The 27376-nt window shown below is 39.3% G+C and overlaps 1 protein-coding gene across 3 annotated transcripts in view; it reads left to right on the forward strand.

Moving 5' to 3' along the window:
• The first annotated feature begins 3679 nt into the window (after nucleotides 1-3679).
• The window catches only part of TBC1D15 (TBC1 domain family member 15), a 33859-nt gene continuing 10162 nt past the window's right edge, over nucleotides 3680-27376 (forward strand). Inside the window, exons 1-12 of one of the 3 annotated variants that reach the window (XM_064449672.1) lie at nucleotides 3680-3834; nucleotides 14098-14196; nucleotides 14435-14509; nucleotides 15241-15379; nucleotides 16367-16423; nucleotides 16980-17190; nucleotides 20456-20558; nucleotides 21497-21694; nucleotides 23230-23358; nucleotides 25195-25298; nucleotides 25593-25687; nucleotides 26444-26560. In XM_064449672.1, coding sequence (XP_064305742.1) covers nucleotides 3811-3834; nucleotides 14098-14196; nucleotides 14435-14509; nucleotides 15241-15379; nucleotides 16367-16423; nucleotides 16980-17190; nucleotides 20456-20558; nucleotides 21497-21694; nucleotides 23230-23358; nucleotides 25195-25298; nucleotides 25593-25687; nucleotides 26444-26560 — 1351 coding nt within the window. In that variant the 5' untranslated portion in view covers nucleotides 3680-3810. Of the gene's footprint in view, nucleotides 3835-4146; nucleotides 4429-14097; nucleotides 14197-14434; nucleotides 14510-15240; nucleotides 15380-16366; nucleotides 16424-16979; nucleotides 17191-20455; nucleotides 20559-21496; nucleotides 21695-23229; nucleotides 23359-25194; nucleotides 25299-25592; nucleotides 25688-26443; nucleotides 26561-27376 lie in introns of those variants that run through there. The other 2 variants (XM_064449678.1, XM_064449685.1) reach the window with 2 other exon arrangements.

Raw genomic sequence — 27376 nt, forward strand, 5'->3', positions numbered from 1 at the left:
ATGTTTCTTTTCTCACTGAGTGACTGTACAAACGGATATGGGAATCCTGGAAATGCTTAGAGGAGCACAGGTTAGCATTCAGTGAGCCTACAGAGACACTGTAATTAACTGTTAATTAGCATGTTTTTAGTGATGAAAAAACTGAAAGCAGAAACCTGTAGTAGTAGTAGTGTTGCCATAGTACCTTAAAAATCTCATAAAGGAACAAGATCCTTCTGTGCTAGATTATTTACCTTGGTCTCTAACTCAGGTAAATAAGTGAATTTGAATGGCAATCTCTTGAACTGTCTTTCCCTTAAATGACATTATTTGTTGAAAAGCAGCCATTAACGCTCATTTGGCTTAGGAATAAACAAGATTTTTCAGCCATCCTTAGTGGAGAAAATGGAAAACACTTGTCTTGCTCAGAGCAGGATCTTCTGTAAGCATGTCACACCGAGCATGTCTCTAACCCCCACACACTGGTTTTGGTCCCTCTGTAAGTCCAGCTGAGAATCATGCTTCTCAGCTGATTGCAGGGTGCCTCTGCAGTTGTGTTCCTGAGTATGCCAAGAGGTCATACGCTCTGCCACAAAGCAAAAGTGACCCTGAGCAATCTGACCCAACTCCTAAATTTATCCTGCTTTGAGTAGTGAGGTGGACCAGATGATGTAAAAAAGTTCCTTCCAAACTAAATTATTTTGTGATCATATGAAAAAATAACGACTCTATCCAGTCCCACTGACAATCAAATAATAGGTAAGAAACATCACACAGATACAGACAGACAGAATAGGTAAGGAAACAATGGGACAGTATAGTGGTCAGTACCATCAATGGTGGTTTTAGTTCATCAGCCATCTACAGGATACTGTTTTTTGGGATACCTTTTCTAGCAAAAGGGAGGACAGGATTTAAAGAAGAATAATGAGACAGCTTGGTGCACTTCTAAGGGAGTTTGTGCCCTGCAGGAAGGTCAGCTTGAGGAAAAAGCCTTCCACACAACTTCTTGAATGAAAATTTTACAAATAATAGGCAGAGTCTGGCACTGAGTTGACCTGATGTGGAAGCTGAGTCTTTGGCAGTGGGTGAGAGTGGGAGGTAATCTTCCCCAAAGTGAGGAAGGCTATTTTGGCCCTAGAGAAGGGTGAGAGTTGGTAGATGGACAGGAGGAGCTGGATGACAGGGTTAAAATCATGTGGGCGAGATGAATGACCTTTGCAAAAGCATTCTGCAGGGAGTCTGAACAGATCAAAATAGTGTTGGCCAGTGTCAGCAAACACAACGTTTCAAGAAAAAAATGATTAGCTGTGTGGATAAACAGGAAAAGCTAGCTATGCTTTGGAGCTGTTCTACAAGAAAAAGTCTGCAAGGGAGCTAGCTATAATGTGAAAGAGAGAATCCAGAGATATCAAAGACTAAGGCACCTACCAAGCTGTAGGCCTTGGAGGCAGATGGGTATTGATATTGAAGAGAGAGATGGGTGCCAAGAGAGTCTGCAGGAGGATAAAACCATCTTGTCCATTAGCTGCCTGCAGATGATAAAAAACAAATAATTAATTTGGATCAGGATTAATGTCTCTAGCAGAAATAAAGCAGTGAATCATGAGATAAATATATATTTATTGACACAATTATATACAAAGAGAGGGAGGCTTTGATTGAATGACATCCAAGACATAGGAGAACTAAAAGATGGCAGCCATCCTAGTGAGGAGAGCAGACTTCAAGGAGTCCATTGTAGACTGTGATATAGGCTAATGAAGCTGAGATGGAAACCTTAATTCTGAGCTTCTCCATGGAAAAGAACTTTGAAAGGAACCTTGACAAAACCCATGCAATGCTAGAGGCTTGGGGAAGAGTGGCTGGAGAGCTGCCCAGCGGAGAGGGACCTAGGGATGTTGGTTGACAGCAGGCTGAACATGAGCCAGCAGTGTGCCCAGGTGGCCAAGAAGGGCAACAGCATCCTGGCTTGTATCAGGAATAGTGTGGCCAGCAGGACTAGGGAAGTGATTGTGCCCCTGTACTCTGCACAGGTGAGGCCGCACCTTGAGTACTGTGTTCAGTTTTGGGCTGCTCAGTACAAGAGGGACATTGAGATGCTGGAGCGTGTCCAGAGAAGGGCAATGAAGCTGGTGAAGGGTCTAGAGAACAAGTCTTATGAGGAGAGGTTGAGGGAGCTGGGGTTGTTTAGCCTGGAGAAGAGGAGGCTGAGGGGAGACCTTATCGCTCTCTACAACTACCTGAAAGGAGGCTGTAGTGAGGTGGGGGTTGGTCTCTTCTCCCAGGTCACTAGTGATAGGATGAGAGGAAACAGCTTCAAGCTGCATCAGGGTAGGTTTAGACTGGATATTAGGAAAAATTTATTCACTGGAACAGTGGTCAGGCATTGGAACATGCTGCCCAGAGAGGTGCTAGAGTTGCCATCCCTGGAGGTATTTAAAAGACATGTAGACGTGGCACTTCAGGGCATGGTTTAGGAGCCATGGTGGTGTTGGGTGGGTGGTTGGACTTGATGATCCTAGAGTTCTTTTCCAAACTTAATGATTCTATGATTCTAAAGCAGTTTCAATGGAGCATCAGAAAGAGTGTGCAATGGAGCTAAGGGAAGGAAGTCCCAGGTGTTCATTGCAGACTTCAGGGAGCTGAGAGATGAAAAGGAAGTGGAGGACTGGGATTACACATTGGTGTGTAACTAACATATGATTATATTGCAAGGAGAAAGAAAGGAAAGTGATAAGAAAGGGAAAGGATGAAGATGAACATGAGAGAACAAATGAGATTAAATCAGTGCAGGTGTGGAAGCTGGCAAATGACAATTTCACCTACCAAAGCAATTCATTTATGATGATGCATTTTTAATGTGTAGCCTTCTTCCTTGTGTTCACCTTAACACTCAGCTGTGCTCTTACTAAATTCAAAGGGACCACCGTAGCTATAATGTCCATTTTTGCTATGGCCATACAGCTTTCCAGACCTAGGTATTACTACATGGACTTGCATTCTGACTGCAGTTTTATTTTCTCATCTTTATGCACGTTCATATACAGAGTCACAACAGGCTCTCAGAACTTTGAAGCAAATCAGTACTTGTACTGAGACTTAGGAAATGTGGTTTTCCATGGTAAAAAGTACAGTATGGGTGCTAATCTAGCCAAATGGTTTTTTGGGGAGACAGAAGCAAATTACACCATTTTATAAGACACAAAAAAGACATTATCTTTCCTCCTCCAGAGTAGCAAATTGCTTCCCTGTGAGTATTTCATCCGTTTCAGATAAACAATATTTGGGGTACTACTGTTTACTCAAAATATTTTATGGCAAGGTGTGGACTACAATTAATGTCTTAAAAACCATTTTTATTTATGGCTCTCAGCAGGATCAAATGTTGCAGACAGGGGCAAGCCGCTTCCCCGTGGCCGGGCACCAACCGGTCTGGCAGAGAGATGCCTGCGGGGGATTGAAAATGAACGAAAAGACCAAGGAAAAAGCGCGGAGCCTGTGGTAAAAAGAAATAAACCCGCCATTTTCTCCTCTTTTCTGGCGGCGCAGCATGAAGCTGACAGGCCGCCGCCATTGCCCGGGGAAGTGTCCGTGCGGCGGGGGCGGGGCTCTTCTGCCTCGCCCCGCCCTCCCCGCGGACGGAGCCCCGCCCCGCAGCTGTGCCCGGCCGTTCCGCTCGTCGCCATCGCGCCTTTCCCTGCCCCGGGTGGGGGCGTCCCCGTCCGAGTGCGCCTGCGCCGCCCGCCCGGCGGGGCTGACGGGGCTTGTTGTGGAGCGGCGGGGAAGCACGTGAAGGGCGTAACGTCATCATAAACACTCGTAGGCAACATGGCGGCACCTCCGAGCGGCAAGGTAACGGGGGCGGGCCGGGCCGGGCCCGTCTCGGGCCCGCGGGGGGCGGCGGTGGCTGCCGTCCTCTCCCCTGGGGCACCGCGTCGTGGCCGGCGCTGGGGTCTCCCCGTTGGCGGGAGCCGCGGGAAGGGACGGCCGGGCCCCTGCGTGGCCGGGCGGGGACCTTTCGTCCCCGCAGTTTCGGGATGCCCTCACGGGACGGCGGGGCCCGGGCCCGCCTCTGCGGTCACAGGCCCTCCCATCCTCGGGCGGGCCTGGCGGTGCGGGAGGCCGCGGGCCCTCCCCGCAGGTCGTGGCCGGCAGGGGGGGTGGGGGGACACGGGACGGGACCCGGGCCCTGGCCGGGCGGGTGCAGCGGCCGGTGCCGGTGCAGGCAGAGGCCGCTCTCTGCCGGAGGGGAGCAGCCGGGGGCCGGGGCTTGGCCTCCGCGGCGCAGGCTCTGGGGCTGAGCTGGAGCTTGTCCCGTCTACGTGGCCGCCTGTCCCCGAGGTGCTCGTTAGACGTTACTGGCCTTTCCCTGGCCTGCGCGCTGGGAGCGCCGGTGCCTGCCCCGGCGCCTGCCCCGGCTGGACCCGATGGCAGTCGGGTAATCGGGTAATGTAAAGATTTTTACATGCCGCCGATGCTTGCCGAGTGTTCTTCAAGGCACCAGGAGAACTTGACAAGGATTCCGAGGTCCGTCCTGGTTTGAGGTCACAGGAGGGAAGGTGTTGGCAACCACCTCTGCCTCCCTCCTTCCCCCCCAATGGATCCAAATTGCGTCCCTATGGTTTTATTGTAGAAATATTTTTATTCTGTGACTCTGTCTTCTAAAAGTTACTTTGCAATGCCGGGCTCCTGAGCACGCGGCTCCTTTATCTAGGATTTAAAATCTGAGTGTAGTAGCCAGGGTTAGAGCATTATCGTCTTCAGCTTCACTTTCCCAGCATATGGCAGCAAATTATTATTTCAGCTCATGCTGATCTCGGCATAAGAGAACATATGTAATTAGCCATGTTTGTGCTTCTCAGAGGGTGCTGAGGAGTGTGTTTAGCTGGCAGGAAAATGCAGTAGAGATCTCACTTGTGCCAGTTTACCATATCCATTTCAACCAGCACTGGTGGAGCAGGCAGTTTGTTCAGTTGGAGTTGTTGCAACTTAAAGTTCTTTACTGCTGTTAGGTGCTGTAAACGTAAAGGTAGCCATACTGTCCTTCCAACTATCTAGCTATGCACATCCAGTTTTCATGTATACAGAGAAAGGTTACTCTTCCGATTTTGCCCACTTTAAGCTCAGTCCAGCAGTTTATCAGGTGATGGTAAATATTTTTATTTTGCAGTGTTTTTTTCTTCCCCACGTAGGATTTTATCAGAATCTTCTTCAGGAAGTTTTTCCTGAAAGCAGCTATATTATCATACCTGATATAAGAGGCTAAAACTATTGTGGATTAGTTGTTTGTAAATTTGTTTTGTATTCATTTTTCCTTTAAAAAAGTCTGTTTGCTTGAGACTAAATCTGTAAGACCTTGCAAAACTCCATTTCAGTTATACCACGTCCACAATACTAACGCAACCTGTTAACGCAACTTCTAATTCAGTAACGTTCATTGCCATGTCACTATTGATGCAGAGAAGAAAACGACAGTTGCGTTTTCCCAAATAATCATGAGGTGATTGGGCTGGTTTGAGGTTTCACTGCTCTCAGTAGGAGCAGTTCTGTCATTCTCTGGATCTTCCCACCTGTGTGTTGCACTTCTGCTTGCTTGGATGCTGTACTCATTTGATCTCTGTGATTTGATTAGCAAGGTGAAATAATACAAAGAGTGTGTATGCTTATTTTTGGCTGTGTTAGCTTTTGACTGGTTTAGGGAGCGTGTTGGATCCCAAATTGTACCTTTGGGTGGCAGCAGGATTTTAGAAGGCCTCCCAAACTAGTGAAACTTCACTCCAGGTGGAATAAACCACTGTGGAGTTTGTACAGACCCAGCATTCTCACTTAAGACATTTTGTACTTAGGTGTGTTTCTAAGCTATTGGTGTCCTAAATTAATTATGCTTTTCTCCTTGGCTGAGCAGTGTTGTAATGAGGTGTTTCAGGTAGTAAATTTCTGAAAGAGTAGTAGGCATTAACTTGTGGGGTGCTTTAGTCTCATTTGGCAGATCTTATCACATGAAAGTAACGCATTTTCATGCATATGTTCTTTTCTGCAAGATACTACACAAAGTAATTCCCATGGATTACATATGGCAATATATTAAGCAGCTGTGATAGCCTGCATTGTCTCTGCTTTCATGAAATCTTGTTTCAGCAAACCATATAAGGTTGTGGTTTCTATTACATTTTTACCCTGTTGGCCTTCTCCCCTTCTCTATCACATTTTTTTTAATTTCCCAGACGTCATTAATATCAGAGTTGTGAATCCACTGATATTTCATACTGTCTCTGGTTTCTGCTCCATACACTAGTGGAATATGAATTATAAATTTGGTTACTTCAGGTAACTGTAGGTACTGCTGTACTTGGATTTTTGTCCTATTTGTTTTTTCTTACTGTTTCATATTTCAGAGGGTTCTTTTCAGTGTTTTTCTCTATACAGTTAACTCGGTTCCAGAAAACTGAAGTTAATGCTGTTGAGTTCTGACTCATTCTTTATTAATGGCATCTGCACTAGAGCAGTGTAAGCTTCGGGTTTTTTGCCCTTTCTTAGAGTTGCCAGTTACTGCAAGTAACTTGGCAGTAATATCTTTTGATTTCAGTGCTTTTGACTTTATGCATGAAAGCAGGTATATTTTCTCTCTTTTTGTTTCTTAGCAAATAGCAGTTTTCCTTATTTCAGAGAACCCACTCTGGACTCACTCTTATAGCAGAAAACCATGTTAGAAAATGAGGTCAAAAGTTACATGTGTGGGGAAGTACAAACTTCAGTTTTGGTCTGTTGGCATATAGGCTGTTATTACATCTGGTCTAAAGACAGTAACGATTTTTGTTTTATGTTCTTGGAGTTCAGAGTATCGGTGGCACATGGGCTGTCAGATCTTTCTCAAGTTACCAGTTGGCACGTGGGCTGTCAGAGAAGTTATTTTTCACTTGCCTGTGCCCTTGCTCTTGAAGTTAAAGCTTCAGAGCTTTGATAGGCTGAACATCTGAGCTTCAGGTCTAAGCTCAGATGTTTGGCCAGTTCAACAACTACTGGTGTTCAAGTAGTGCTGTAGTTACTACTAAACAATGTTGTAAATGCTGTAGTGTTGGGGGTGGGGGTGTTTGTTGTTGAGGTTTTTTTATTTTATTTTATAGCCAGGACCAGCAAAGAGGTTTAAAATATGGTCTGTTACAGTGAGCTTTGCAACATTCAGGTAGTTTCTTGGCACAGATATAGTGGATTATTTTAGATGTATATTTATTTGGTGGTGTGGGCAGTGTCTTCCTGCACCTTCTACTAGTTATAATTGGGGGTGCAGAGACTTCTACACTGTACATTGTTGTACCATTTTATTAAGCACCTGATTTAAAATCTTCATGGTAACTTTTTCAGCCTTTATTGTTTACTATATACAAAATCATAATCCTTTGTGAATATTTTGTAATTCACAGGTTTTCTTTGTGAACAGAAGCCTTTACCTCTTTCAAATTTAGTTAAGGTTTATTACGCCTGAATGTAAAGCAGTTCACTGATAATTCTGAAATTTCTGTATATTCTTTCTGTTTTCCCTTCGTTAAGGATTTCTCTTGCAGAAGCATTCACAGTAGAAATAGTGTGTGACCACCCCAAGCTGACTCTCGGTGCCCTGATTAGACTTGTATTTTCATTGGTATCCCACTATTGTCGCATAAGTAGCAGAAATGCTTTGTGGTTTTCAAGAAATCTTCAGTGCACCTAAGCCAGAACTTGGAAAACTTACTATATTCAAGCAGGAAACCTTTCTTAATGATATGTGGTTCCCGCTGCTGTGAGCTTTCTCATATTTGTCACAATATGAACAGTATTTGTGGGATATTTTTTCCCCTGCTCAGAAACTTGGTGTTTTTAAGACTTTTTTTACTCTTTTGTAAGACAAGCAGGGCATGAAAGGTTACTGTCTTAAGAAAAAGTTTGAGCCATAGGCTCAGTAAATGAGTCACAAAGGAATGGCTTTATATTTTTCTTGCAATTCAAATGCTGGGAGTTGTGGGATGTCTGTTGTGGAGCAGTAGATCATGTTGGTCAAGTAACATTAGCTTCATGCTTTGCAGAGCACCCAAATGTGCTGCTCTCTGGTCATTGAAAGCAGACTATTGATGCAGTAGGTACTTTGACATGCCCAGAGGCAGTTTAGCAGTGCATATGTGAATAAACTCTGGGGAGACCTCAGCTATTCCAAAGAGGGAGATGGAAATTAAAGCATCATAATGCAGATTTTTAAATTGAGTTATATTTCTTCTAACTTAAAGCACAATTCTAAACTAAGGTACTTTATTTTGTGGATGTAAGTTCTCTCAGGACAACCATTGCCTAAATTGAATTTATTTTACTGGCCTGTAGGTGTTTCCTTACTGTGTTGCCTCTTTTGTTCTGTTTACCTCTGTCAGAATCTGAAAATAAGATGCTGTGCAGCTGCTATATCTGTTGTTGTTAATGTTTGTGGCAGAAAAATTTTTCCTTAGTTTGTAGTCTGTGGAGCATTCAGACTTTCTTACTCGGTCACTTTCTCATGAGCTGCCTGCTTGCAGCTTCAGCTGTTGAATCCATAGTGAGGTCCTTTACCTGAATCTCTAATGTGACACAAAAATGAAGTAACTGCTATTGGGAAGCTGTTAAAATCAGGGTTTGCACAGTGCCATAGTTACTTAATGATCCCAGAGCAGTGGCTGATTCACTGTGTAAGTGCTGCAAGCTGCGTTTATCATGAGAAACTGGATGGCTTCTTGGCAGAGTGATGCTGGCCCTGAGGTGTGCTCTCTGGCAGAAGAGGAGAGTGAGTTGGGTAAGAACACGGGGAGAGAGTATGAAGTGTGTGAAAGGTGGGACTGTCTAACTAGCTGGGAGAGTTGCAGTGCTTCTCCGTTCTTTCAAATGTCCTGCATTTGGCAGGTTTTTGGTGTGTGATGGAGGTAGGAGCAAGAGTATAAGGTATGAGTGATCAGTGCACATGACATCAGCTAGTACTTAGGTGCCCAGCACAGGTCGGGTGGGAAATATATGGGTGAGGAGGGCAGGACCATCCTATTCCATGGTAGCCCCAGATTCTAGCTCTCCTATTTTGTTGCCTACACCTCATTGTCTTTGGGTGTAGCGTTGTCACCCTTCACTAGCTGGTAGCACAGGGCTGTAAATTGCCACTAAATGGCAAGCATTTAATTACAAAACCTTGCTTGTGTTGTGGCACGTATTGTAATTGTTGCTGTTATGTTGAAGGCTGCCTGCTCGCACATGTCCCTGGCAATAAAAAGATACAAACGTTGCCGGTTGACTGCTTGTTGTAAACAGCAGGATAAGCTGGAGATATGAATTGTCCATGCTCTGTCCTTACAGTATTAAGAATGATACCAATCAGAAAATGTTATTAGGATAACAGTGGGACTTCAGAAAGTTGTTTTCTGCTGGACATGGACTATAAATACTTGAACAGTTTTCCAGAACCTTAACTATCATATGCATGATATGTAAACTGAGCCTACATCCTGCTGCTTCCCTGTGGTGGGTTGTTGGGTTTTTTTTTCTTTTCTTTCTTTTTAATGGGAGGTGCTATTCCTTTGTGCAGCTTCCCTGAATTTTGTGCTGTGGTTCCCAGTTTTCACAGACCCTCTGTCAGTATATGAGATGGAATAGCTGCAGTCTCTGTGTGGTACTGAGCTTTTAATGCCTGATTAGAATGAACTCTGAATTCGCCTTTAACTTCTGTAGCACCTATGGGGGAAAAAAAACCAGGTCAAGGTGGCTTAGCAGCATTTGGAAACTCTTGCATCAATTTTTAGGTTTTGGTAGGATTCTGAATAAAATAGGCAATGGAACTAGTTTTTATTCTCTAGAACTGGAAATATAAATGTGGTGTAAGTCATGCTTGCAGTCTGCAAGCATGGACTTGCTTGATAAGCAGGAAAGACCTATGGACATAAACTTCTCAGGTACATATTAGTTCAAACTTGAAATTTTGAGATTATTAAAAAGTAATACTTAAATTATACAAACTTCTTTTTTTCCCTACTTTTTCATCATTTCTTTATAGAAAAAAGTTACCAATGCAGTCCTTTTACAGTGATAAGTTTCCTTAGAGAGTCATGCTTATGATTTGAAGCATTTGAGAAACTGAAGGGTACCATAGATGGATAAATCTGGAAACTGTTTTGCATAGAAGTAGCTTTAAGTTAGTAAGATGTCTGAAAACCTTTGAGTAATTCTGATACATGTACAACTACAAGACAGAATGAAAATTTGTTGGAAATTGAGTAATTTTCAAAGTTGTTTAGCTCCTGTAACGTGGCATCTTCCTTTGCTTTGGTTGTGTTGATGTGTGCTTTTGACAAACACTGTTCTGTTGTTTTTTCATTTGTGTCTTGTTCTGGGGCAAGCAGGGTCTGAGTGTCATGTATGTAATAACATCTAAACCTGAGGAATGTGCATCTCTGGACAGTTCAACAGATGTTTGCACATAGGTGTAGAAGAAAACAAAACTACCATTGTTTAAATCTGTAGTTAGGCCTGTCATGGCCGGGCAACTTTCTGGCCTCAAGCATCTAAGCAGCACATGCTGTTTTTCTTCCCTGGGGTTCTGTTTCCATGACCAGTTGGTTGACTGTGCAGAGCACAGGTTTCTTACTGGGTGGATAGGTTGAAGGGCTGTAATGTTGGGGTGAGGAATACCTTTGGGTTTTGATAAAAATCCTCAGGACATGTCACCTTATCTAGTCACCTGTGGTGTGTGCTTATTAACATGAACTTGTCTTTTCATGATGGGCTTATTAATATTGTGTAGGCTCTAATCATATGAAAAGAAAGATTGAGCTTGACTCCACCTACTTCTCACCTTAGAAAATGAGACCATGATGAAATATGTAAAATAATGAATAGTACAAAAACAAGGTAAGCCAGTAGCTTGCTTTTTGGTCTTGTGTATTACAAGAATCATAATCAACTAACAGAACAGATGATTTTCTTAAAACTCTTGAATTCTTTCACACGGTGGATAATGAGGCCTTCCTAGATCACACATCTCTGTCATTGAAGTAAATAAGTTATCAGGCTTTAAAGGAGATCGGGTTGCTTTCCTATGCAGGGGGTGTTGACAAGTAATACTGATGCAGGTTTTGGTTGGGTTTGGGGGGTTATATTTACTTTAACTGCTAATGTGGGAGCAACGGGCTCATTATCCTGCCCTGCTCAGATCTAGTTCCTTCTACTGTCTCCATATATACCAGGATCTCGCCACACAGATTCTGCATGTACACCTTACACAAGTCCTTGGTATTTTAATGATGCTTCTGACTGCCCTCCAACATTTGTTCTCTGTTCTCCCACATCTTATTTCAAGATACTCATCTTACATGTTCTGCAGTAACCTGCTGTTTAGGCAAGCAGCAGTGTTTGCTGCTATTGCCTGTTTTGAAATGTCTGTTTTCCTGGCTGCTCAAGAGGTCTGTGTCTGATGGACCAGACATTTGCCTTGACTGTGGAAGTACTGAGCAAATACCTTTGTGGTCCACATGGTGTGCGGGGTTGAGCTACGCAGCGCTATAGCAGTTGTCTGCCAATGGACGTTTTTTTATTAAAATCTAACTATTGGTGTACTATCTTTCAACATGATACTCTAGTACTTACTACTTGTCTGTGTCATTTAATGTAAATTTCCCTCTTTGAATTGACTGATAGCTTGCCAGTGCTGTAATACCAGAAAACGAAAATATACCAAAACCTACATTTTACCGTAAGGTGCTATAAGAATACTTAGCAGTATTCTTGAATTTTCAGCATGCTAAGAATATTGTATGAAATACAGCCACCCGGTGTAGCTAATCTTCAGGTGCTACCACTATAAAATCAGATTCTCAACATCAGCTTATTCAAATTCAGTTATATAGTTACATTACCAAGTACCACTAAACAGAACAGCTCAATATTTCAGATTATTCAGAGATGTAACTTCCAAACTGTTTTGCAGTGGGATAAGCTGTTAAAGCACTTCCTAGATAATCTTTTGTAAGATGAATGCCATGTCTGTCTTCACATTAGTTAGATTTTGCATCTTCTAGATTCCCATCTATGTGTGACTCAACTTTTTTATTCAATGATATAATGGAATTTAAAAAGTGTAATTGTTTTATATGAAATACTTGACAACAGTTGGAAAAAATAAATACAAGATTGCACCTGCTATTGGGTAAGAATAAATCCCAGTAGCTTGGCCTTCTGGCTTTTCAAACCTAGAGAAATTTTTATCTTGAGTAACAGTGGGAGGGAAATAAGCTGCAGTGTGAGAAGTTGTCTGTTTTACAGATACCCTCCAAACTTCTGAGCGTGCTGTTGCTCCTTCAGTTTTATCACCTGTTTTGGTGGAGCATGGAGTAGGGAGCTGGATCTGTTATGCAGAGCAATGCAGAATTTATCAGTTGCATGACAACTATAGCTTTGGGAACATATTTTCTTTTCCCATGAAAAGAAATGTTTGTCCTTCTGAGAGATTAATGGATGGAAAATAATAAAAGCAATTACTAGATTGGGTACCTTCTGGAGTGAGAAAGGTATACTTTGATACTAACATGATTGGCAGAAGTGCATGTCTGCCAGTATAACTCCGACACAAGTAGGTGTGCTTTTTTTCTGGAACAGCTGTCCCAGTGATTGACCACTTTGGTCCATACTTCTGACTAGTTATGGTGATAGATCAGGTCCAAATACCTAGAAGGTAAAATCTAAATAAATTCCAAAGTTGGCTTATTTAAACAGGGACTGAATTTAAAACCAGGTATTTGGTAGAAATAGAGGGAGGAACTTTTTTGATAGAAAAGAGAAAAAGCTGTAGTAGAGGAAAGAAGGCTTCCAATATTTGAAAGGCCAACTTTTTGTTAATCTTTTAAGAGGGACATTGTACTAAGTGACCTCAAGAGGCCTCTTCCAAGTGATATTTCAGTGATTGAACAGAACACTTCAGAAATTTCTTGCTTGCATAAAGTGAAGTTTCAGTAAATCAACATCAGAAAGGACGGTGTTAACTGAATTCTATTGCTATTTTTAAGCTCTGTATTCTTGTCTGGCTAGTTAAGCTTACACACCTAAACTTTTAGTTTACTGGCGTGACTGCAAATGTGATGATTTTAAAAATCTGACAAATAAGTAAGTTGAGAAACAGAGATGCTGATATTTTAGTGCCGGAGAAATACATCTGTCTCTGATTAGTTAAGAAATATTAGGTTTTACCTTCAAAAATATGTATTTCTGAAGGCAGTGTTTGCAGCTTGGTTTGAAAATTAACATGGTTATAAAAAATTACTGTTACTGTTTGATGTATTTCACTTCCACAGAATTGAAGCTTGGAATGTTAGGGACTTTTCACTCTTGTTTTAGAGTTGTTTAAAACAGAACCTGTTTACGTTGTTTATAGTGCTTTTAAGAGTATGTGTAGCATGTAGCTATGAAGAGCCTGCTGAATTTTGACAGACAAGAATTCTCTGAATTTCTTTTTTTTAAGAGCATGATCAGAATACTGTGAAGAGTTCTGTAAATGCTTAAATGCAGAAGTTATGTGGGCAGTGTGTACTCCTACAAGCCTCTCTTATCTGACTCACATATTCTACCTTTGAAATGTAACCTTTGCTGTTCACACCGAATGTAGGGTTGGACCATTTGCATCTAAGGCTGCAATTTTTTATTTCTGTAGAGTTCATCTTTTGTACACTAGACTGTCCCTTTCTAATTTAAATTAAGGTTATATTTTCAACATGCATAAATGGCAAGTGGGGGAAAGGCAGACTATGTAAGAAAGCCTTTTAATATTTTAAAAGGTGTATAGTATTTCCATATGAACCTCTGCCTGCTGATTTTAAAAAATACCAGGTATTTTGTGATTTACTGACAAAGTAATAATAGTTGGTATATGGCTTAGAGAGTAAATTTAACAAGTTCCATTTTCCATTGTTTCTTGACTTACGTGACTCAGATCTTGGGGGTGGGGGGAAGGAGATGTAACAAAACCCCTAACAAGGTAGAGTTATTCACTTCAACTTAAGTGGGCAAGTCAAAATGATAATGAGTACCACAGGAGAGAGAAAATATTTTAAAATCTTGTTTTTTATTTCATTACCCACTTTGTTATAGGTTATATATGAGCAAGAAGGAGTTTTCATTCATTCACTCTGTGGAAAAAATTACGACCAGGACAACTTACTATCAGGAGTACTGCGTGTCATAGAAAAGGTATTTGCATAATACAGTTATGGGAACTTCATATATTTGTTGGTGAAGCATGTAAGGTTTGGCAAATCTTAAATGTCTTTATATGTGATGTTTGTTCATTTATGAAATCCTAGTGTTTGACGTTGTCTGCATCGTTTATATATATGTGTGTAAGTTGTACCATTATCATACCATGAGTAAATAGGGATATGTACTCTGCTGTGTAATATTGATTTTTTTATGATTGTTTGTATTGTAGGAAAATGAAGTAATAGTAGACTGGAGACCACTGGATGATACTTTGGGTAATTCTAATATCCTCTGTGCTGGAAAGGTATGTTTGTTAGTTATCAGTGGTGCTCATTCTGTTTCTCTAGAGATTTTATTTTGTGTTAACTTAGCATAGATGATCTCATAACTGGAAGCAAAATCTATTGCTGAGATTATCCTTGGTATTAATAGCTACATGTAAGCATCATACTTGTGGAATGCAGCCCGGGTCAGGTTATTGGGATACATGTGTAGGTGATTGTATTTAGTTTTTACTTGGTTCATACATCAAATTGGTCTTTACTATTTGTACAGATAGTCTCCTCCTAACGAGTGTATTGTGGTCACCGGTCCCCCTGCATCTACTCTGTTGTAGTCTTGTGAATCACTCTTCATAATTAGACTCAAACCGGAGAGGTAGTGTTCTAATGCAAAATAAAAATAGAAGTCTATGGAGGTTCCAAGATCCAGTGATACATGACACTTCAGCAATATTAAGAGGATGTGACTAAAGAAGAAATATAAGTTCTACGCTTAAATGAAGAAGTTTATCTTGGTAGAGTCTGGAAGAGAAGCTAGAATACTTTAGTACCATGTTGAATTTACTTAATAAAATCTCTTTTCTTAGTCATAAGTCCAAATTCCCTGTGTTGAACTGTATCAAGTTTCTCAGGATTTTAATACTGCACATTCTTCTAATCTGTGAAAATGAAGATGCTTATTCTTGTTGAATCTGAGAAACTAGCTCAATTTTAATACCTTGTGGTTTTTGAGAGTCAATTTTTTTCTTTGCAGGATTCCAGTTCCGTTGTGGAGTGGACTCAAATTCCTAAAGAAAAATGTTCCCAAGGAGCAGACCGTCCAAGTAGTTATGAAGCAGAATGGGACATGGTCACCACAGTCTCTTTTAAAAAGAAACCTCATTCAAATGGAGGTACTTAATTTTTTGTCTTTTCTTTATGGTAACTTGTAACTGAAGAATTGCCTTTTACATACAGTAAAATGGATTTTATTAGGAATTGAAAAGCTGGGAGTTGTTTGTGGTAAGAGGTGAATCTCTGGGTGTGGAAAAAAATTCACAGTGGAACAGCTGCCATCTGCCTCCAATCTAATTTTTTCTTTAGATTGCTAGAGAATTATATTGACAATAAATGTTAAATCTAACTTCTTGCTGTGATGATCATTAGATGATGTAGCAGTTTTATCTGCATTGGGCTCTTGCATTCTTTCAAACAAATGGAATTTGAACTAGATGTCATGTTAGAAAGGAAAATGAAAACGTAAGTGGTTTACTACTCAAGTGCCTTTCCATACTGCAACAGCAGGGGGAGATGGAATGTACAGTTATGTGGTGAGTGAGTCTTTTTTTTTTAATATGGCCTTTTTTACTTTGGCAAAATAATTTTATAGCTACATCATCTTTGTTATAGTGTCTCAGTAGATATGTTGTTAAAGAAAAAGTGGGGGAGAAAGGACAGTGATTCTCAAGTAATCTTTTTTCTCTGTTTCTCATGTAGTATTTTTCTTTATAACACTTGTTTTTCCTGTATAGTTTCTTAGCCTATAACTGGGGACCACTGTGCTTGTTTCACCATATCTGTTATGGTTTTAAATGTCATCTGTGTCATGTATTGAGTGTGGGGTTTGGATTTAAGATTATGAATGTTTCTGGGTAAAGCACAGTCCTTGCTCCTAGAATACTGTGTTTGAGAGGAGCTTATAGTGCTAGCATGATATACAGCTAGACCCAGCATCTCTGTCAGGCATAGGATGGTTTATTACGTCACTGGTTTTTATTGATTTTTTCATCTTCAGGTGTCAAGAGTATGTCTTAATCCAAAGTGAGTGTCAGTGAGCACTAATGACTTGGATTATGCTCTTTTACCACTTCTTGCTTATTTGCATTGCTGTAATTTGACAGGGACAGATCAGGGAGTGCAGATTCCCTCCAGGCATGCTGGCAATTTTGTGTCCTCTGGTACAGTAAAACTTAATCCCTTCTCTTCAAATATATATGGTCTTCTATAGAGTGTGTATATGCTTGCACAGTATGGGAGAGAGGGGTGGGTGGGGAGATTTTCAATTCTTTCTCCCTTTCTTTGGCCCTACAACATGAGGCTAATACCATGTGCAATATATAGCATACAGTTTTGTAATATATATCATGTTCAGTTTGAGTAAGTAGTACTACCTGGTAAGAGACGCTGATGGGATTCAGCTTGCTGCTGGAATTTGATATGGCAGTTGTACATTTAACTGCTGGATTACTTTTATAAACCGTAGGCATAGGTTTAGGGGAGCAATCTGATGGATTTGCTCATTGTTTTAGAATTCTGTAGAAGATGAGGAGGCGTAAAGAGAAATCCAGAAATAGCAGCTACAGTAGTCATGGTACACATTTTGTCAGAAGCAATGCTGGGTTACGTGTTTTAGTTTTGGGTTTGTTTGTTAGGAACAGCGACAGATACAGTGCATTTGTAATTGCGAACACTGGAATTCAAACTAAAATCATGTGGTAATTTTGTTTTTTTAAGATGCTACAACTCATGCAAATGGAGAAAGCAAGTGGTCGTTCCTGTTCAGTTTGGCAGATCTGAAATCAATCAGACAAAACAAAAAAGGCATGGGATGGTCTTATTTGGTGTTCTGTCTGAAGGATGATGTGCAGCTTCCAGCTCTCCACTTTCATCACGGAGATAGCAAACTATTGATTGAATGCCTTGAAAAGCATGTTGTGCTGAATGAGTAAGTATCAGACAACTCTTCGTTCTGATTTAAAATATGGATTATTGGTTTATTTTTTTAATTCTGTAATGAATTTCAGATTAATGCTTCCTGATGTATTTTCTTTTCCCCTTTTTATTAGTAGAATTGATTTTCAAGGTGACTGAACTGTAATTTCACGTACACATTTGGAATGTATACTGAAGTTTTAAAATTGTTGGATCACTTTATGAACTAGTTTAGAATCTGTGGAAGTGTTTTTAACTCCACAATACCTCAGTAGCTCCCTCTAGTGAGTACAGAAGCTTCTCATGAACGCTCTGTAAATAAAGTTAAATCCTTCTTCATGAACCACTTCTATTAAATGGGATAATTTATGTTAAAATTTGAGATCATATGCTTTATGTGAAGTGTCTGAGTATTGACATCAGTGTGTGAGGTAACTTATAGTACCTTATGGTAACTTATAGTACCAAAGAAAAAATCAATTTGTGTATAAAAGTTTTCCCCCAGAATTCTGTTCCCCTGTAAATTTTTGCTGAGGGGAATGTTTCACACTTTATCTTTACTCTTCAAATCAACTTCCTAAATGTAAACATCGATAGACCCTATCATGGTGTTAAATCCTTGGGTTTTGTTGTGTATGTATATTGTTACCTCCAAGTTTTTCACTTGGATAAAAATAATTTTGATCGGCATAGCATAAATGCAGAATAAAAGAATGTTCTGCTCTCACCATGTAGGCATAAGTATAATTTAAGAAGGCAACAGGGTAAATAAGAGTAGGTAGAACACTAAGAAACAATGAAGAAACCATATGAAGAGAGGCAGTGATGTCCTCATGCATCTGATGTTAAAAGAAGGCAGTGGCATAGGGTTTGTGCATTCTGACCCAGCAGCTGTGCACTGGGGTGTCCAGGAGTGCTTATCAGCTTGAGTTCCCTGTTCAGGTAAAACAGGGAAACTTGAAGTGACGTTCAGGCATTCAGGACGTGCTGAGCTGCTTAGTATTGCCACTTTGAACACTTCTAAGTGTTGATGAATGCAAGAGCAGTTACTTTGGGAACTTGACTGCAAAAAACTGAGGCAGCTATGGAAATCGAATTTGAATGATGTTAAGCATTGAGCTGAGCAGGAACTTACAGTTTTAGTTCTCTCACTTAGATTCCTCTCTTCCAGTTAAGTTCTGCTTCTGGCACAAACATGCCACGAGTTGTGGAAGTGGCAGGCTTTGGTCTCGGTACATTTCTGTTGTTTCCTAATGGTTATTTATGCTTTAGTACATGATGTATCTAAGCTGAACAACCTCTTTTAGGAAGAGGTGTTTACTCAGCTTTCTGGATGCCATAAGCAAATACTTGGCAGCATAATTACCTGTTATCCCAACCTCTAGTTTGTAATATATGGGATATTGATGTTAAGGCAGAAAGTTTCGCTTTTCTCTAAAATACCTTTCTGTCGTAAGTATTTTCTTCTGCTTTTCCTGTTACCTCAAAAGCTTTTTGCCCTTCTCTGAAACCATTCCTTATAAAGTGTCACGTAATTGATTAAATCAGTGTGTGTGAAGTGACTAAACTTGAACAAAATGTTTGTAGTTTATTGCTTTAAAGATTACCTGCTTCCTAGTTTGGCATCACCAGTCTAATATTGAGAAAATACTGTGTGTATGGATGACACTTTCTAACTCACAATATTATAAGTGTTTAATAAAGTGTCTAGCTCACAAATTTTTGAACATTACCCAAGTAGCTGTTGATACCCAACTGGCTGTCCAGAGAGAATGTTTAATTAAAATGGAGATATGGTACAAAGTTTTCATTCTTTTAGTTTAGGAAAACATAATACATGACTCAGCCTTCGCCCCTGTGCTGCTTTTTAGCAAAAGCCAGTTGAGCTTCATTAACTGTTGCTGCCTCAGAACTATGACTGTGGTGTCTGGCTGTCTCAAAATGAGATCTCTTGTTGCATTTCATATCCGTCAGTGTTAACAGTGTCCTGTCCTGTTGGAATGGGGGATAGATAAGCCTTATTAAAGTTCTTATCTTTGGCTTAATAACATGGTAGATGATGCAGGTACTAATAAAAATAAAAGTCATTTTTCTTTCAAAGACTGGAAATAGAGGATTTAAACTTTGGGAGAGAGCAATAGGGTGAGATTTTTATAAATGCAAGTCTGTGTGATGGATTAGAGTCATATGGCAAAGTGCTTGGCTTTCCTCTGCCCGGCTACAGACTCTGAGGCTCAAATGTCAGCCTGGCTTCTGAGCTTTTCTCTCTCCTGTCACATATTGAGCTGTAAATTGGGGATTCAGGAGCTGGTTAATAAATTGATGAGGTATCTGTGCTGGAGGAGGGGAGAAGATGGGATGTTGTGAGGAGGGGAGAAGATGGGATGTTGTGGGGAGGGGGTGACGGCAAAAGAACAGATTAAATACTAGGAGCAGGACAGACCCACTGTCTTTGTTATCATTTTGATCTGCCTGTGCAACTGTGTCAGAAAAGCAAATGTTATATTGAAGAACAAGAGTGTACAAATACAGTGAGTTAGGGCAAATTGGGTTTTGTCCATTTAGCTTTTGGAGTCTACACAGAAACACATTTGCAGGGCTGTACTGAGATGGTTCTGTTTCACAATACGCCTGTCGTGTTTTTTAAGCTCCTGTGAGTATGAATCTTAGAATTATTCTGACATAGCTGTTGGTTAGATATTTGATAATGTGCTTTCATACATTGAAAAATCGGTGTTCCTTTGTTTTAGAGGGTGCCTTAATGTAAGATCCATTGACGAGTAGAAAGAATTCCTTAATGTATATGCTGACATGGGCTCTTTTCACATCCTCTGTTATTTTAAAGGTGTTTCAGCATATATGTGTTGAGGCTGACCCTGTCTCACTAAATTTCCTTTCCCGTGTCACCTCTTTTTTTTTTTTTTTTTCTTTTGGCCAATGTCAAATATAGATAACCTTGGTTGAAGAAAACTTTGTGTACATGTGGGTGACAAAAGTTATCTTCCAGAGTAATTCTCAAAAGTTTCTCAAACGCATCATGATTTTTAAGAGTGAAAGAGTACAATTCAGAATTAATATGATGACTAATCTTGTGAAAAATGAAAGTCCTGTTATGTAGTGTGTTAGCTTGTGCCAAGAACTAAGAGTGATCTTGCATCAAACCTTCTTCATTTGCACAAAACCTGAAATGTGACTTCAAAAAACAGTAAATGTTCCAAAAACATTTTCAGGAAAAAACTGGTGGTACTTACAGAAACCCTTCCTTAATTTTATTGCAGATCTCCACAAGATAAACAGATTCTTCTTGTGAATTCTCAGAACAAGTCTCTGTCTCAGTCTTTTGAAAATCTCTTTGATGAACCATCATATGGCTTATTACAAGTATGTATTATCTTAGAATTTTTTATTCTGGTGACATTTATTAAAAATCCTCACCCTACCATGTCACACGTCTCTCCTGAATCATTGCCATTGTAGAAGCGTTGACTATATCCTAAAACAAATGCTTACTATAGAAAGTACACTTATAAATTAACTTCCCTGTGATACTATTTCAAACCTATTCAAGTTAGTGTTGTCTGTGATTCTATACATTTGGGTGCAGATAGTTTTAGGAAGGGGAGGAAGGAAAAATTCTAGGAGTTACCAAAACACATTAATTAGAATTTTCTAAATTTTCCCTGACTAAATATTCTTCATATTTTCTGACAGTTTTGAAGGGGTGCTGGAAATAGAGCATCAAAGAGCACAATATTGCCTAAAAGAGGGTTTTTGTGTTAAAACTGTATCATTTGGTGGGGTTTGTGAACTCATGAAAGTCAGCAGCAAAAGTTCCAGTACTTGAATGAGGCCAGAAATTTTGACCCACTGATCTGTTTAATGGAAAAAAAATCTTCATGAGTGAGTTACATTCGTTTCTGGACTTAATTGTCAAATCAAGTTTTGTGTGAGATTTCTAGCAGAGTACATGATAATTCAAGACGTGTTTTCTCTATGCAGGTAGAGAAGCTAGGCATAAGGAAGACATTTTGTGGCAGTAGTCACTGAAAAGTAAACAATAGTTCTGATCCACTTTTATACGTAGGTCAGGCTCACTGAGTGCACTGCTATCCAATCTTTCAAATCAATCAGTAGTATTATCTTAATACTTAAGATATCTTTTTAAATCATGTAATGAATTTATTGTATGAAACTACTGATACATGAAACTTCAATAACTGAGACCTACAATACTCTTCCTGTTGTTTTGCTTTGAGTACAGGAACTCCAAATAATCTGAGGCTTTTCGTATTTTAATTGTTTTCCTTGTTCTAACACAGAAATTGAAGAAAGATCCATACACAGTAACAATGGGAAGATTTTCCAAAGTCACAAACTATATTTTTGACAGTTTCCGTTTAAGTGACTCTTTAAGTCAAAGACGACCACCATCAGAAATGGCAGATTTTCTCAATGATGCTATTCCAGGGCTAAAGATAAACCAGCAGGAAGAACCAGGATTTGAAGTCATTACACGAGTGAGTGTATAAATAAGATACAGGTGTATTAATTCTTTTTTTGTACAGCTTTAAAGGAACGGTAGGACTTGAAGCTTGGTGAGTTACACTGTTTATGCTTGGTGATTGCTGCTCTGCCGTTTATTCACAAGAGTAAGATCATTATCAGCTGCTTCTAGAATATGTTGGGTTTATGCCTGCAAATATGAGTTCTGCTTTGAAAGAAAGTTTGTCATTACTGAAATGAGGATTATCGTTATCTTAGAGTCACTACCCTGAAAAGTGACCTATTTCATGTTCAGTGTTTCCTCTGTGGTCAGGTAGCTCTATGTTAAGTAAAATTGGGGTATACAGGTTAATAACCAACTTTCTTGGCTAATCACTTTAACGTTTTGGTTTGTTTTAAGGGGGCTAAGAAGATTAAAACAAAGTATTTAATTGGATGATTAATGTCTAGCATTTATAAATGTACAGATTTATGTATGACTTGAACCAAAGCTAGAATGAACTCGTAATTGGATCATGAATCACTTTGTGAGCTCCTCTTCATGTCTTTTACAGATTGGCGGAAAAGGTTTATTTTTAAACACTTGTGATTACTATTTAAGCAGTTCATGTTTTTAGTGTTGAACTGTTTTGAATATTACTTTTTTTCCCTTGAGCTCAAAATAGTGTTAGTAACTTAGCGGTAGCTGTAAGAACTGTAACTCTAAGACACTTAATCGGTTAATTTATCAGAGAGAAAAACTATGAATGGTACATATTAAAAATAACACTGACCTAGTCTTAATTTGGCAATGCCTTAGATTTCTAAAGAGTTGAAACACAAATTGACTTGGTGGTTGCCATCAAAATATTCTTAGAAAGTAAGGAATTACTGTCTGCTGAATTCTGCCATGCTTAAACAAGGAATTTGGGAACAGAGAGACTAACCACAAACTGTGAAACTTTGGTGGGTGTTAGGAGTTCTGAAAGCACAGATAGCTTTGGGTTTGTTTGGTGTTTTTTTTTTTAAGGGGCAGTGTACTTAAATTGATCTTTCAGTCACACTGTGCAGTCTGTGTGGGTATAGCATCTCTGAACTGAAGTGGTTTTTCAGTTCTCTCTTAAGATGTACTAGTGCGTATCAGGAATGTGCTTTTTGAAGTGAAGCTCTCTATTGTCCTTGTTTGCTATGTTGCACATACCTAATACATTTCTAGTTGCATAGAGACTTAGTCCATGGGAAGCTAGTTCAGAGGTGTTTGTAGGGGTACAGGTTATTTAAAACATACATGTACATCCTCCTCCAAAATCAGAAGTATTAACATGTATACCCAGGTCCTCAGCACAGTGTCTTGCTCTAAAGATCTAAAGTGTCTTGCTTGTGTTGGTCCACACTACTTGCTGATGTGGACACAGCCTTAGATCCTTAGAGTTGCTAAATGAGGTAGGCACACGTGAAAATGTAGTTGCACTGAATATAACAAACTGGCAAGCTTAGTACTATTTGTGCAGTTGTTTAAAATTACTCAAGCGCTTCCATGGGATTCATATAACATTTGTGTGTGTTTCAGATCGATCTAGGAAAACAGCCTGAAGTCAGTAGAAGAGAGCCTGTGTCAGCTGAAGAATGGGCTAAGAATATGGATTCTGAAGGAAGAATTTTAAATGTCGACTACATAAAGCAATTGATATTCAAAGGGGTAACTTGTTTTTCTGAAGTCAGCAAGACCTATGGCTTGCTTGTGGCACCTTTTTCTCTCCTTTCCAAACCATGGTTATGCTGTTTTCATTATACTTGTAATGCTTTGTGCAGGACTTCTGAGCATGAGCCAGCCAGTATTGTTGGAGAGACTTCATAAAGCATGGTGTCGTGCTAATCATATACCTCAACAGTCTTGCAAACATACAGAGTGCTCTACAAGGAGAAAGATCTTGTGGTGGCTGGCTAAAGTGAATGTGTTGAAAACACAAAGGCTTTAGAAGAGAACTGAAAAGTGCTTTTCAGGAAAATACCAGTGCTTCAGTGTTAGGATATCAGGTTTATTATTTTCTTTTTGAGGGTATCTTCTTTTCCTTCTCCAACAAAGTTTCTCTTCTTTGCCCAGCAGTCTACCTGGTTTTGGCCCTCATCATATGAGCAGCCCTAAACACTCTTGCTGATATTTATTATTGAGCTGAGGGTTTTTGCAATATGAATGTGAATTCAGTCTCAGTGGTAGAAATTTTGAAAACGTTAGTTATGTCCTGTAGCTTTCCTACGTGATGTTACTGTAGTATTTCTCTTTTTTGGTGGGAATCCAGCTGCCTTAATGCATTCTGATGCATGTTTGCAAGCATGCAGTCTTGCACTCTTGGAGTCTGGGCAGAAGTAGAGAATATCATCATTGATACTACAGTTTTTTGAAGACTTACATGTATCAAGTAATATACTGTGAAAGGGATAGAGTGAAACTGAGGCCCTTTTCAGTTTCTGTGACTGTTCTTTAATATACCTGTGTCTGAGGTGCCCAGTTAAGGACCCTTCTGCAATCATGAGAATTACTACAAACCTTTTCTCCAGTAGCTCATTTCCCTGTCATCTCTGTCCATTGTCAGAGGAGTGAGTGCTTGATTTTATTTATGACTTAAGATCCAAATAACTTCCAGTGCATCAAGTGCAGATCCTCTTTAAAGAAAAAAAAAAGTTGAAATGCCTTTTTTAAACTGTTTGCCTGTTATTGGAAAAGTTCCAGTTGCTACTTGTTTTTGCAGTGGTTGATGCTATTTGCTGCACCATCTTCCTTGCTTTAATCTAGCAGTGAGTGAACAAATATAGTGAGGAATCAGGCTGGCCTTGGAGGGGTGAACTGGGGAGTCTGGTAGCAAAAGTGCCTCATTCTCACAACTGTATTGCAGGAGTTGGAAGAAGCTCTTTTGAGAGCAGGATATGATTGAACTAGTACATTTTTGCCATCTACAGATGATGAGCATTACTTGGAAGGATTTCTGACAGATAGTGTCCTTGAGTGGACACTAGTATTTTTGACTGTTTGGAAGATTTGTCTGCATGTTGGCCATGTCTTATTAGATGAAAATACTTGTTTAAAAAAAAAAAAAGTAAATGGAAGTCTAGTCCTTAAGATCAGATTGTAGGGAGACCAGAAGTTTGGCAGTTAAGCAGCGTGATGTTTAAATACATAAAATTTAAAGGTACCTTTTTCGCTTCTTAAAATCTGATGACTGTAAGGTTTTTATTTCCAGCAGTGAAACAAAAATATAGGAAGAAATATCTTATGTAAAGTTTTTCTTTTTTATCTTCTAACGATGAATCCAGTGCTTCTACAATTTACTCCTTAATCGTATTCTCTTCCTGCAGTTTTCTCCAAGTGTGATACCTACTTAGCAGATAAGATTTGGCTACAATGTAAAAAGAAGCTTACTCTATAAAAATTCTCTTTTCAAGTTGTTACTTTAGAAGTATTGTATCGCTATAGGAATATTTCCTCACAAAATCAAAGTAGTCTTTTTGTTAATGTTTCATATCCATTTTTCCCCAGGGTCTCTGCCATACTTTAAGAAAAGAGGCATGGAAATTTCTTTTGGGGTATTTTCCTTGGAATAGCACTAAAGAAGAGAGAGCAAATCTGCAAAAAAGGAAAACGTGAGTACAGTGGGGGTTTTGTTACAAAATAAATTAAAAAGCTGCTTTTTTCCTAGAGTCATGCAGAAGGCATTTTGGAAACTTGAAAGACACCTGCTAAAGATTGTTGAATGCAAAGAAGTGTGTGAGACTTTCTTTAAAATGGTAGTTACACTGAAGTAAAAACACTGTATAAACACAGTGTTATCCTATTTATGGCAAAGAACAAATGGAATGAATGAATGCTTAAATAAAAAAGAAAAAAAATGTAATGAATGAGCATGTTTTGGTTTCAAAATTATCTTTCTTCTTCAGGGATGAATATTTCAGGATGAAACTGCAGTGGAAATCTGTCAGTGAGGAACAGGAAAAACGAAATTCAAGATTAAGAGATTACCGGAGTCTTATAGGTAAATTTAGGTTTAGAAACAGACCTGACTGTACAAATTCACACACTTTTTAAAGTCCGTCCTTTTTAAGTGTTTGAAATGTAAGTGACAAAATTAGGCTTACATTGTAAAATAGATCCAAAACTACAAAATACCCCTTTTATTATAATGCCCTCAATTTTGCTTATTTCAGTACATCAGTCTTGAATTTCACGTTATTGAAGAGAATGCTGTGTGCTTGGTATGTTTGAAACATGAAAACTGCCCGATGTGACAGGCAGTTTCAGCTCACTATGGGTTATAGGAACTTGTTAAACAGTATTTATAAACGTGCTGTCATGAAGTGTCACGGTGTCTTTGACCTGATCATGTGGTACCTTTTTTACTGCGGCTTATGCTGTAGTGCATAAGTACTCATAAATGGCATTGCATGGCTAACTCACGTGAAATTGTTCTTAATCCCTCTAAGTGTACAACATTTTTGCTGAATTATAATCAGGAAATTTTCCATTAAAAGTATTAACAAAAAAAGGCAAAAAAGCTTTAAAATCTGTTTATAAGAAAATCTTTTTATTCCAGATAGGAAGGATTTTCTTTCTTTTAAAAGAGTATTTATTTTGAAATTACATTCAGTTATGCAGTTGTCTTAAACACTTCAAAGCTTTGCAACAGTGTTTGAGGAAAAAATCAGCAGCTTAAAACCATTCTGAATTCATTTGATGCTGGCTCTGTAGAACTTATTTCAAAAATGTTTTTAAATTTGTACTGTTTTCTTAGAAAAAGATGTAAACAGGACAGATAGAACAAATAAATTCTACGAAGGTGAAGATAATCCAGGATTGATTTTACTTCATGATATTTTGATGACCTACTGCATGTATGACTTTGATTTAGGTAAGTTGTGTTCCTCTGAAGGTAAAAGCCTTTTTAGTTTCTGATGTGCAGCTTTGTGTGTGTTAACGCCTGTTAATACAATTGAACTTGTATTGATTACAATGCTTTTTGTCAATTTCAAGATGCATATTCTAATAATGTAGATAACAGTTCAGTTTCTCATCCTTAGAGTTTCTTCCTCTCTTCTATCTGATGCTTATCACAGGCATCTGAATTCATCAGCTGAGGCGGGATTGGGAATTAAGTGGCAGTTTGTCTTCACCATAGCCCTGCTGTTGATTTTTTGGTTTTGTTTTTATATTGAAGCAAGTTTGCTTTTCAGAGTTTTAAATGGGTTTGGGTCTTTGAGCTTGAGTGTTATCCATTTTTTAAGACTGATACATCAATAAAAATGATAAACCAGCTGCCACTGCTGTAATTACAGCTCAGCATGCTGAACCAGCTGTTTGTAAACAGGGGTGTTCTTTTGAATACTTGAAAAGCTTGTTCTTGAGGAGTACACTTAACAGTCTGTCAAAAATTACACTTTAGTATATGCATCTGTTGCAGAAGGAAGAGCATATAACTTCTTGCTTTAATCACAGTGTATATGGGATGCCTAAGTCTTGGCTTCTGTTAATTGTCTTGTGAGGGAGGGAGGGAAAAATATGTCTATCTGGTTCCCCTGCCACCCCTGACATGGCATTTGGCAGTTGTGTGCTTGGGGGGTTTTTTGGTGTTCTGTCTCAGAAAAGTGTTGTGCAGATTTTGAAGGCAAAAAGTAGGAACAAATTTTTAATTGCTAGTAAGCTTGCTGCAGAGCATAGTACTTGTTAG

The sequence above is a fragment of the Phalacrocorax carbo genome, chromosome 1, assembly GCF_963921805.1.
Source record: "Phalacrocorax carbo chromosome 1, bPhaCar2.1, whole genome shotgun sequence".
Taxonomy (NCBI): Eukaryota; Metazoa; Chordata; class Aves; order Suliformes; family Phalacrocoracidae; genus Phalacrocorax; species Phalacrocorax carbo.